The sequence below is a fragment of the Fukomys damarensis genome, unplaced genomic scaffold (genome assembly GCF_012274545.1).
Source record: "Fukomys damarensis isolate Sample0158 unplaced genomic scaffold, DMR_v1.0_HiC HiC_scaffold_37, whole genome shotgun sequence".
NCBI lineage: Eukaryota > Metazoa > Chordata > Mammalia > Rodentia > Bathyergidae > Fukomys > Fukomys damarensis.
In genome coordinates, this window is record NW_022900949.1 from 55,308,439 (window position 1) to 55,321,637 (window position 13,199).

General features: G+C 34.0%; 1 protein-coding gene across 8 annotated transcripts in view; it reads left to right on the forward strand.

Annotated features, from left to right (window-relative positions):
- The window catches only part of Trpc1 (transient receptor potential cation channel subfamily C member 1), a 67,347-nt gene that overhangs the window by 25,657 nt on the left and 28,491 nt on the right, over window positions 1-13,199 (forward strand). For 7 of the 8 annotated variants that reach the window (XM_010608169.2, XM_010608171.2, XM_010608177.3 and 4 more), the window contains 2 exons: window positions 7,069-7,200; window positions 10,291-10,486. In XM_010608169.2, the coding sequence (XP_010606471.1) occupies window positions 7,069-7,200; window positions 10,291-10,486 (328 nt within the window). The remainder of the gene's footprint in view (window positions 1-7,068; window positions 7,201-10,290; window positions 10,487-13,199) is intronic. The other variant, XM_010608172.3, reaches the window with a different exon arrangement.

Genomic DNA, 13,199 nt, shown 5'->3' on the forward strand with positions numbered 1-13,199 from the left:
ATTCATTCATTCATTCATGTTTTTTTTTCTACATTAATATTTCTGCTTGGACTTTTCTTCTTTCTTTTTTTCTGTGTGTTTGATTTAATCTTCTTTGTCTAGTTTCTTAAATTAGAAACTTGGCTTATGTTTTTCTAGATCTTGCTTCCTTTCTAATACAAGTGTATTCATGATACTTTCACTTTTCCTTAGGATTTTTTTTCTTTGACTCTTGAATCATTTTTTAAACTATATATATAATTTTTTTAGGGCAGTTTTAACAGATTTCACAAAACACTTCAGGATGTTCCCATATTATATCCCACCCCTTTCAAATATTACCCACCATCAACATCCCCTACTGGTGCGACTATATTTGTTACAGCAGATGAACCAACATTGGTGTATCTTGATCACTCATAGTCTACAGATTATATTAGAGACCGTGTTTGGAGATTATAGCAGGGAAGTGCAGATATCTGCATACCCTTGATGGAGGAACAGTCCTTGGTCCTCCTCTATAGGGAATGGTCATCCTCTTTGACAGCTTCAAGAGGGTTGCACATGGAATGGTGAGGGGGAAGGGGACAGCTGCTTAGCCAGCCAGATCAGTTGAATCAACTCAGGCAATCAGTGGGGTGACAGATGCTGCAGTCAGGCCACCCTCACATCCCAGGTTTTACTTTCTTTTTTTTTTTTTTCCTTGGTACTGGGGATCAAACTCGGGACCTTGTGCTTGCGAGGCAGGCAGCAGAACCACTGAGCTAGATCTCTGACCCTAGGGTTTACTCTTAATGCTATATATTCTTGGTTTTGGCAAGTGTATAAGGACATGTGTCCACCATTATAATATCGTAAAGAATAATTTCACTTCTCTAAAATTCCTGTGTTACATCTGTTCTACTATTCTCTCAAGTCCCTACCAACCACTGCTGCATTCTTTTTGTTTCCATAGGTACACCTTTTCCATAATGGTATATAATGAAAATCATGCAGCATGCAGGCCCTCCGGATCAGCTTCTTTCACTTAATAATATGTATTTAAATTTCCTTCATGCCTTTTCATGGCTTAATAGCACATTCCTTCTTAGTGCTAAATGATTACAGTTTATCCACTTACTTATTGAAGGACCTCTCCATTGCTTTTAAAGTTGACACCTATGTATGGAACAGTTACTTGCATTCATCTACAGATTTTTTTTGTGGACATAAGTTTTTATCTCATTTAGGTAGATACCAGGATCTATGATTAGTGGGTCATATAGTTTGAGTCTGTAGTTGAGTCTTTAGTTTTCTAAGAAGCTGCTGAAGTTTTCTGTAGTGGCGCTAGTATTTAGAAGTCTCAGTGACAGATGAAAAGTTCCTGCTACTGTACAGTCTCAAACCAGCATTTTGTATTCCAGTATTTTAAATTTGAACTATCCTAATTGGTCTGTATTTGTATGTCATTTTATTTTGTAGTTTCCTTATAATGTATGATATTGTACATCTTTTCATGTTGTTTTCCATCTGTTTATCTTTGGTGAAGTGTCTGTTTATATCTATGCATGCGAGAAGGGATAGATACTGGGGATCAAACCCAGTGTCTTGCATATGTTTGGCAAGTGCTATACCACTGAGTTACATCCCCAGACCTTTTTGAACAGGTCTATTTTTTGACAGGGTTTTGCTTCGTTACTCAGGCTGGTCTTGAATTTATGACCCTCCTGCTTCAACCTCCCAAGTAGCTGGAATTACAGGCATGTACCACTATGCTGGGCTTCTTTTTACCTATTATTAAATTGAATCATTTATATTCTTATTGTTGAATTTTAAAAGTTGTGTGTATGCTTTATATGTCTTTTGTCAGATACACAGATGTTGAAAATAATGAGTTTGTCTTTATTCATGGCTTTACTTTCCACGATTTCAGTTACTTGCAGTCAGCCACCATCTGAAAATGTTAAATGGTAAATTCCAGAAATAATTCATAAGTTTTAAATAACTTTCATTGTAGTGTATAGGTATATTTTTCCATTTTTTTGTTGTCGTTACTCTTACTATGCCAAATTTATTGCAGTTATATCCCAATAAACCCATTGTAAGTTAAAAATATCATTAAGTAAAAAGTGCATTTGATATACCATACCTACCAACCATCATAGCTTGATCTACTCTACCTTAAACATACTTAAAAGACTCACATTAGCCTATAATGAGCAAGATAATCTAAGAGAAATCATATTTTTTTAATGTAGAAACCATGTGATCTTGTGGTAGCCTGGTAGCTGCAGCTTTCAGCTATAGCCCAGCATAGTGAGAGAGTATCATATTAGTATTGTAATCCAAGAAAAAGATCAAAATTTATATCATCTGCTCACAAGAACAAGGTTCTGAGTTCGAGCCCTCATACCAAAAAAATCCCCTCAAAACCAAAAATTGAAAAAAGATCAAAATTTAAAACTTGAAGTATAGTTTCTACTGATGCAAACATTTTCACACTTTGTAAGATTAAAAATACTGTAAATTGAAGATTATGATTTCCAGATTGGTTTTAGAATTGATCCCACTTAGGGGGATAAAGTATTTTCTCCCATTTTGTGCCTCATAGATTATTTCTAAATTTTGCCATTTTTACCTTGTAGATATTTGAGGATTTCCAAAGTGCTTTCTCTTGGTAACTTCTACTTTAATTCTTTTGGGATTGGAAAGTATACTTTATTTTTTAATAACCTCTTTATTAAGATATAATTTGTAAACTATAAAGTTCATACTTTTTAAGTATGCAGTTTAGTTGTAAGCTATTTAAAGCTATGTGTCCATCACTGTTATCTAATTTCAAAACATTTCTTCATTTCAAAATGAAACCCCAGGTTTCTTGAGTAGTGACTCTGCCACATACTAGAAACCATTATACTCACTTTCTAACTCTTTTTGATGTGCCATTCTGGATATTTTATCTGAAAGACATCTTTCCGAAACTTATACATCATGTGTATGTCTTCCATGGAGTTAGATTTTCCTTAAAATTCTATCTTCAAGTAAAGTCACAGTTAGATGTATAGGTAGGTAGGACATCAGGATATAATTTTTGTTGTTGTTATTGTTATAGGGGATTGAACTTGGGACCTTGCTCTTTTAAGGCAAGTGGGGGAGCCACTGAGCTAAATTCCCAGCCCTGAATATAAATTTTGAGGGATATAGTTCAATCCATAAATGGCATTTCTAGTGAATTTCTAATCTCAGTTACTGTATTTTTCACTTTTATAACAATTTTATTTTACGTAATTGATTTTTTTATTTGATGCTATATTATCTTCATATTCGTACTTTCCTTTAGCACTGTGAACATACCGATAATGGTTATTTTGAAATCTCTTTCTGTTAAATCTAACATCTGGTTAAATGTTAGACAGTTCCTGTTCACTATTTTTCTTTGGGAGTGTGGATTATATTTTCTTTTTTCTTCACATGTCCCATGTTAGGAATTGGACATTTTAGATAGTATATTGTAGAAACTCTGTGTGATGGTCTCCACCCACCCCATTCTTGTGACTTGTTATTCTTATTTGCTTGCTTATTATTTTTAGTGACTGATTGGATTATTTTTAGTATATGTGCTGCTGAAGTGAGCACTCTGATTGGGTTATTTTCCATCCCATTCCTTGTGGTAAGCCTTTGCTGTTACTCCTTGAACAGGCATGGCTTACCTTTTTAAAAAAAATAACGTATCTATTGTTTATTTGCAAACTGGACAGTTTAGTATTATAGACTCTGAATACTGTTTTATTTTCCTAAGTTTTTTTTTTATATTTTATTTTGTCTTTGGTTACTTGCTTGGTCTGCAGAACCTGTCTCTTTATAGCAGACAGTCATTGATGTGTGCTTAGTTTGTTGTTTTTATTCTTATTTTTAGCCTTGGTTCCTTAAAGTTATTTTGATGTCTATATAGGTCAGCCAGATGATGGTTTAGATAAAAGTTGTGCTGATAACACTTTGAGCCCCTAGAAATTCTACTCTCTGTTAATTTCTCTGTGGGTTAGTTTGGGAATGCATTTAAAATTATAGCTATTTCTCAACATTTCCTTGGCTTTTTCTTTTTACCAAGCTATGTGTTCTGTAATTTTCTAGTCAGCCAGGGATTTGTGGAGATCTTATCTAAATCCATCTATGGCTTTTCCTTTTCAAGGATCACCCTTGTTAATTGCTTATTGGTCTACTGTTTGCCTCAATTTGGACTTCAGTGTCAGCCTTACAAAGCTACAGAGTTTCACTATCTGACTTTGCTAAGCACACCACTTTCAGCCAGCATGGCTGTAGTTTTTTACTGCGCCGTGAAATAATTTTGCCTTTCTGTCTCAAAGGTGTAGGCAGGCTCACCAGCATCAAACTGGTAAAACTACAGATCTCATTGACTAAACTGGAGTCAGGGGCAATGGATATAGCTTTAGGCAAGGCACAGATTCCAGCCACTCCTGCTGGTAACTCCGTTTTTCAGCAATCAACAGTTCCAAGTAGAATATTTCCAGTGGCGTAAAATGGTTGATTTTTTTGGACAGCTGTCTGTAGTTTTTTATTTTGTTTTGTTTCTGTTTGATATTGGGGATCAAACTCAGGATCTTGCCCTTTTGAGGCAGACAGTGGCACGACTGAGCTACATCCATAGCCTAACAACTGTCTAGTTTTATGTTTTTATTTTCTTTGTAGAGAGATATCCCTGACCTCTTCATACTGTCGTTACTTTTAATGGTGTTATGAATGTCAAATGATAAAATGGTAAATTTTATAAAGTAGATGATAGATTTTGTAATCTACTGTTAGATTATATAAAGTGGCTACACAGTAGTTGCCAAACTTTTCTTTCCATTGTTTTTGAAAATTATTTCTGTACATTTTGTCATCAATCCTTTAGTATATTTAGTCTATTTGTAGACATGGTAAAATAGGTTAGTATAAAAGTCTATTGTAGAAATGACCTCATAAGATTAATTTAGACATACTGATGAAAAAAACAAGAAGATAAGTTTTGTGATTATGCATATTTTCTCAGCATATATCTTATGGTTATATGTATGTATATATGCATACATGTATACAAGTGGTGCTAGGACTTGAATCCAGGGCCTTTTGCATAGTAGGCAAGGCAAGTGCTCTACCATTGAGCTGCATCCCAGCCCCCCCCCTTTTAGCTTTGACACAGGACTTTGCAAATTTATTCAGACTGGCCTGAAATTTATAGTTCTCTTGCCTCATTCTCCCAATAGCTGGGGGTTATAGGTATGTACCACCATGACTGGCGTTTTCTTAGCCTTTGATGGTGGTATAGGCAAATAACTCTGCAGAAACCCTTACTTAATACAGTTAATTGTACTTATTAATTAAAGAGTTAGGTTGTAGCTAAATTTCAAAATATTCTTTTCTTTAAAAGTATTATACAGAATCTTTTCCCTTATTTTTAAATGAGGCTCTCTCTCTGTTGTCTAGGCTGGCCTTGAACTGCTGAGCTAAAGTAATCCTCCTGACTCAGCATCCTGAGTAGCTGGGACAATAGATTGCTTCTAAATATAAGACATTAAACCTATAAACTAAATATACTGTATCATTAATTTGGCCCAATATTTTAAACTTTCATATTGAAAAAAAAACTTAATATAAACACAGTAAAGAAGATAAACAACAGACTGGGGAGAAGTATTTGAGTGACTTCTTTAATATGTAAAGAAATCTTATAAATTAATTTTTAAAAAGATAGTCATTAGAGAAAAAAGGGGCCAAAGAATATGAGCAGCAGTTTACAGAGTAACAAAGATAAGTTATTAAAGAAAGATAAAGATATTAAACACAAAAGAATCCTCGGGCTTCTGGAGAAATTCAGAGTAAATCAAATATAAAATTCTGTTTTCCATTAAGTTGGCAAAACCTTTAAAACGTGTTAATATCCAGTATTAGTTAAGATAGAGGACAAAGCAACAATCAGAATTTAAAATACATGTGCCATTTTGCCCAGAAATTTGAAGTATACAGAGGATATAGAAATAAAAATAATATTAATGCTGCATTTTTATACTGCCAAAAAAGCAATCTTAAATTTTCATTACTGGAAATTCAGTGGACCCTCATCAAATAAAAATCATGCAGTTGTAGGAAATAATGATGTGAAGCTATTTGTAGTGATATATAAATTCATGATTTTTTTAAAGCAAGTTTTTCCTTTTTGTATTATGTTTGTATATTAATAGAAAGTATCGGAAAGGATATGCACAATTCTCTACAAAGTGTCTTTGAAGTGTAGAGTTAGTGGGAGGAGGGAGGAGGAGGATTGAAAAGTTTTATGTTCCCAAAGTATTTACTTAAAATAAGTATGTATTAAATTTAAAGGTAAAAACAATATGCATTGTATAGTAAAGTTATGATTATGAATTACATTTATAAATGAATAAGTATAGTAAGTTTTCTGGTTTGTTTCCCAGTTAGGGGTTAAAATATGAAAATTTGTTAACAGGGTAAGGGGATTGTTTTCTGTTAGCTGGAAATTATGTATAAAGGGAAAATTTTATTCTTAAGATTTGAAACATGTTTGAAAATCATAACCTAGCTTAATGGGTCATGTCACAGAAATATATATGGCATATTAAAGAATTTTTATTGCTAGGAAAATAATTTTTTTTTTTTTTTGGTACCGGGGATTGAACTCTGGTCCTTGGGTTTGTGAGGCACACCATCGAACCGCTGAGCTAAATCCCCGGCCCTAGGAAAAGAATATTTTAATAATCATCCAAACCATATCATACCAAATATCCATTAACATATCTTATTTAAAATTGTTAGTTAAGGAATAGAAGCTTAATTAGATTGAACAATACAAACTTTTGAATCTGTGCAGAAACAGTAAAATAATTTTCTTAAAGGCTGTAGTTAGTTTTTCAATATTTGTGTCTCAAGTATTTAATTTTTCAGTCTTTCTCTTTGTGAAGTTTATCTTGTAATAAGTATATGTATAGTTATTTACATACTTTTAAATTTTGTAAAACTATAAAAAATCAAAAGTTTAAACTCTATGTGTATGTTAAGGGTTTTTTTTTTACATTATGGAATCAAATTTTATCACAGGTTTCGTCTTGATATATATCGATGTTTGGCCAGTCCAGCTCTAATAATGTTAACAGAGGAGGATCCAATTCTGAGAGCATTTGAACTTAGTGCTGATTTAAAAGAACTAAGCCTTGTGGAGGTGGAATTCAGGTGGGAATAAATGGAAATTGTAAATGATAAAATGTCTTTTAACTCAGAGTCTTATTGATCTTGAATTTCTCCAAAGGCTGAATTATAATTTACATTTATTTACATTTGATCCAAGATGACTGCACCTTGTTGTCACTTATTTGGAATTTTCCTTCTCCTTCAGAGAAACAGAACCTGGTGCTCTTTAGGTCATTTTTTTTCCAGCTGCCCTCTGCCACTCATTAGCCAGCTTTAAATCCCCAAGGAAGCTGTAAAAATTTTCCTTTATGGCAGAGTATCTCTGGTGATGTCTGAAGAAGGCGCAGTTAGGGTTTCTTCCCAGCTGCTGTTTCAAGTTTTCCACAAGGCTCTGTACTTAAACCCAGCTCCTACTGGAGTCTTACATAACACCCATCCAGTGACTTGACAAGATCAGAAAGTTCAGAATTCCACATATTAGAAGGATGGTGAGAAACTTGAAATTTTCACCCAGGCATGCTGACTCATGCCTTCAATCCCAGCACTCTGAGAGGCTGAGGCAGAAAGATGAGTGGTTTGAGCCCAGTCTGGGCAATTTAGTGACTTAGTGAGAGCCTGTCTCAAAAATTAAAAACAGACTCTGGTTTTAATCCCTTTAATTACCAACAAGACTGGGGTGGGGAAGAAGGGGGAAAAGGAAAGAGAGATGGAGAAAGATGGAAAGGGAGAGAGAAGAAAAGAAAAATGGATGGAAGGAAGGAAAAAAGTAAAGAAGAAAGAAACCATAGCAGCAGCAGTATATAGTGTGTGTTTTTGACAGTTCTGAATTGCAGAGGCATAAATAAAAGATGCCTGTTGATAAGTTTTCAAGTTTAGAGTTACTTTAATTAAATTTACTTTAAACTTGATATGACAAAGTATGTATTTTGATGAATTCATTAGACAAGGTTAAAAGGTAACTTTTTTTTCTTTTATTAGCACAAAGCTATCAAGTAATCTTTAAGTATGAAGCATTTCCTGTTACTGTAGTCCTATAATTTGAGTTCAGAGTTACCACATGTGTTAGGTTTCTGTGGCCCTGATGAAGTACAGAAGGAAAGTTTTTTTTGGCTCACAGTTGCAAAAGTTTCAGTCCATAATCAACTGGCTCCAGTGCAGCAATATTCTGGTGACAGAATGGAAAGCTGCTTACTTTATGGCAGCCAGAGAGCAGAAAGAGAAGATACATCCTTCAGAGTCAGCGACCCAGTTTCTCCAAGTTGGTCCCACCTCCTAATAGCATATTCAGCTATGAACTCATCAGTGGATTAGCCATTGTTGAGGTTAATACCAGTGACTTAGTTACCTTTCAGAAGCCCCACCTCTCAACATGTCAACCTTTTGGAGGACATTTTTGATCCAAACTATAAAGCTGTATAAAACAATTCATTCCAAAAAGGATTTGAAATAAATATTAATAGTCATAGAATAATTAATTTAAAATTGGAAGTGACCATAGAATTTCAATGCAGTGTTTTAAAGACAAAAAAGAGTTCTATAAGGGTAGATGTTCTACTAATATAAACAACTAATTAACAACAGAGTTGAAAACAGAGGCAGAAGCAGAATTATACCTAGAACATAGGACTTCTTGCTTCTACTCTACTATATTTCCATCTAAATGATATAGTCACATCTTTCAAAAATCTATTAGAGATTAAGCAAATATTAATATGAATTTTACCTTTGAATCTAGTGGTCTATCAGATATTTAAAGATGAAGTAGCTGTGTAATACTATACTCAAACCAAGAAGCAGGGAATACTTCATTTGATGAAATCCAACTACTCAGGTTACATAGTAAATACAAAGAGTGAATGAGAGAAATGTTAGCTTATAAGAAAAAGTTTTTTTTCTTTGAATTAAATTTTTATGGAAAATGCCACTGTATAGAAAGACTAACTAATGGAAAGCCTTCCTGTTTCTCTTTTCTTTTTCTTGGAGGAAAATAACTAAATAAAAAATTAGTTTCTGAAGTCCAGCCCTATCCCCGTAGTTGTTTCTTCTCAACTAATATTTACATTGTTATAAAATTTACATATAAATTTAATATAATTGATACTTTACAAAAGAATTATAAAAGTTTATTTCTCACATATTGTTATTTCTGCCATTAATAAGCAATTCAAAGAACTTAGATTCAGAACAATAATCTTTTTTTTTTTTGGTACTGTGGATCAAACTCGGGACCTTGCACTTCCAAGGCAGGCAGTAACACCACTGAGCTAAATCCCTGGCCAAGATTCAGAACAATAATCTAAAAATTCAGGGCCGGGGATTTAGCTGAGCAGTACTGCACCTGCCTCGCAAGCGCAAGGTCCTGAGTTCAATCCCCAGTACCAAAAAGAAAACAAAAGGTCTTTGGTAGGTATATTTTAGTATCACTTTCTAACTTGAATTTCATTCCAGTGAGCATTTTAAATATGAATAAAAATATTTTTAATATTAGAAGAGCATAAATTATTGTAGACCTATGAAAACTCTTTATTAAAATTATTTTATAGGGCCAGGGGTTTAGCTCACTGGTGCTGCTACCTGCTTTGCAAGTGCAAGGACCCAAGTTCGAACCCTGGTAACCCCCCCAAAATTTTATTTTATAATAATGATTGAATAGCATTAAAGTACTTCTCCTATTATTTATTTGAGTAATGCAGAAGGAATGTAGCTAAACTTAGAGAATAAGAGCAAATGAGCTAAGTAAAGAAATAGTTGGTGAAAATTATTAGAATTTCTGGAAAAATCAATAAACATAAGGGTTTTTTTTGTTTTGTTTTGGTACTGGGGATCCAACTCAGGTCCTTGCACTTGAGAGGCAGTCACCAGAACCACTGAGCTAGATCCCTGGTCCTACATAAGGGATATTGTCCTTATCTCAGATTATCAGTATGAACACAAAGAACATAATTGTTACCATTTTCCTCAAAGCTGTGGAGAATTTATGCACCTGTTGCATCCTTCGTTTGTAAGCAGAAAAAGACCAGATTTTATGTAGCCCTGTCAGAATTAAATGGATGCTGAATAAAACAATTTCTAGTGATTATAGTTTAATTAGAGGAAGTGACATTTCTAATAATAAATTACTATATTTTTTAGAAATGATTATGAAGAACTAGCCCGTCAGTGCAAAATGTTTGCTAAAGACTTGCTTGCCCAAGCCCGGAACTCACGTGAATTGGAAGTGATCCTAAACCATACATCTAGTGATGAACCTCTTGACAAACGGGGACTATTAGAGGAAAGAATGAATTTAAGTCGTCTAAAACTTGCTATCAAATATAACCAAAAGGAGGTAAGAGGCTTTTTGTGATTTTTTTTTTTTTCCCCTCTGCTGTAGTCTAGTGGCTTATGGAAGAGGCTTTGGAACAACTTAGCTAGGTTGAGATTCTAGTTCTGCTTCCTAGCATTGTGTGTCTTTAGGAAGTTACTGACTGAATATCTGTGAGCTTTAGTTTAAGAACTAAGAATGTGTATTTATTTAAAAAGTTTACCACAGTGAGTACTAGTATTAAACAAGTGCCCAACAAATGGTAGTTACTATTTTTAATAATACTAGTTATAATAATATAGTTGTTGATTTAACATTTTTCTAAAACAAGTAGTAGCTATACAGGTAAGCCTTTATAATGAAGATTCCACCTCGTGTTAGGTCTGACAGGTTTATTTTATTGATCTGTTTATGAATAGACATTTCTATAATAATAACTTCTATTTAAAAATAAAGAATCAGATATATTTCCTGATTCTTCATGTTTGTAATACTTTGTTAAACATAGAGGTAGAGAGACACATGGTATAACTAAGTTGAATCTGATTATTCTGGCATCATCCCTTCCTATTAAGGGCAATACCCATTTTTACTACCCATACACACACACACATACACGATTCAAGAATTCGAAAAAAGAAAGGTATGCATTTTAAATTTCAGTTTTTTGAGATATTATTCTGAATGCTGGTGTTTGTAGATAATGATATCTATATGATACGGGATGTTGCTAAGTGGTCCTTCCTTTCTTCCTTCCTTCCTTCCTTCCATCTCTCTCTCTCTCTCTCTCTCCCTCTCTCTCTCTCCCTCTCCCTCTCCCCCTCTCTCCCCCTCTCTCCCCCCCCTCCCTCCCCTGCCCTCTGTACCTGGGATCTAACTAAGGACCTTGAGTTTAGAAAACGGGCATGGTGCTACTGAGCTAAATCCCCAGCCCAAGTGTTCCTTTCAAAGTATTACTCTTAAGACTCATTATCAACACAGACATGGGAAAAAAATTTATCAAATTTGTGTTATAAAAATTGGCCCTAAAGTATGTAATAGTAGAGGCAAGATTTAGGACCTTTGGTCTTAAGAGCCTCAAGAACAAGTCTTGCCAGGGATTTAGCTTAGTGGTGCCGCCACCTGCCTCATAAGCACAAAGTCCTTAGTTTGATGCCAGATACCAAAATAAAAAACATATAAAAGAACAAGTGTTCCAGTGTACAAGTAGAAGAATCATGGCTTTTAAAGACCTGCCTTCAGAAGCCACATAGCATCACTTATAGAATCTGCTGGTTATAGCAGTCATAAAGCCTGTTGAATTAGAAGGTAGGGACCCCTGCCCACCACTTATTGATTGATGGCAGAAGCATCAAAGAATCTGTGTCTATGTTGTAAGACTCAGAGCATTTATAATTAAAATTTTTCTCTTCCAGATATTATTTAACATTACTGTTAATTAAATTATTATTACCTTGAGGCACAGCAAAGATGTAATCAATCAGTCATGAGTTTGCTTTAATATTTGCAGGTTAGATGATAATCACAAAGTTCAGGATGCTGTTAAATAGTAGTTTATTGTAAGAGAAACTATCTTCCAGGTATTTCACCTTGAGGAACAAATTAAGATTCCCTAAGAACACTGGAATCTGAGCTGAAGAATAATGAATAAAGATTTAATTGCTAAAAATAGGTATTACATATTAGTTTTTTGTTTGGTGGTATAGAGATTGAACCTAGGGCCATCACATTGAGCCCTTTAAAAATTACTTCTTTTGAGACAGTGTCTTAAGTTTTTCAGACTGGCCTTGAACTTGCAGTCCTCCTATTTCAGCCTTCTAGAGTGTTGTAATTATAGGCATACACTACCACACCTATCTTTGAAAACTTTTTTTTTTTTTTTTTTTTTTTTTGGTACCGATGGTTGAACTCAGGTCCTTGTACTTGCAAGGCAGGCAGCAGAACTACTGAGCTAAATCCCCGGCAAAAAATGATTTGTTTTGTTTTTTTTTCTTTTTATTGAGTTTATTGGTACAATCTAGGTATACAATACAGTTACATTCATTATTGGGATCCTGTACTTTTACATGATAGGTCTTGATTCTCATTTTCCCCCTTGTCCCTGCCCTCCCTTCACCCCCTCCACCCCTCCGCATTTACAAACACTTTATTTCCATTTTTTCAATCTCTCATATTTTTTCCTCTCCTTTATTACCTCTCCCCCACCCTTCCCACTTTCCCTACATCTTTAGCCCTTTACTTCCTATTTCACATTATTAATTATCTCATTAGGATCCTCTGTTCTATTATAGTTTTTCACACCAGAGAAACTATTCAGTATTTCAGTTAAAGAAATCTCTGTATGAACATTAAAAATAGGGAATCCTAAAATAAAACTAAAAAGGAAAGTAAAAGAGAAAAGGCAGTGATGTAAGATTAAAATAATCCTTAATTCTGAAGATGAAAATGGTCCCTGAACATATTTAAATTGCTTCTTCCTCTTGTAGTCTTATCTTATTCTTTTTTCATTATTTAGAGAATACTTTATGAGTTTCTGTAATCAAACCCACGTAGATATGACCTTACATATTTAATACAGTGTGTTACCCTTGTACAAATGGAAAAAATAAAAATAAATATTAACATTTCTAGACCAATATGGCTGTCAATTTCTGTACAATGCCAACTCAACACAGTAAATTGGGATAACTTTTTCCAAAGTTGACAGCACAGTTTCCAAAAATTCAAATTATATATA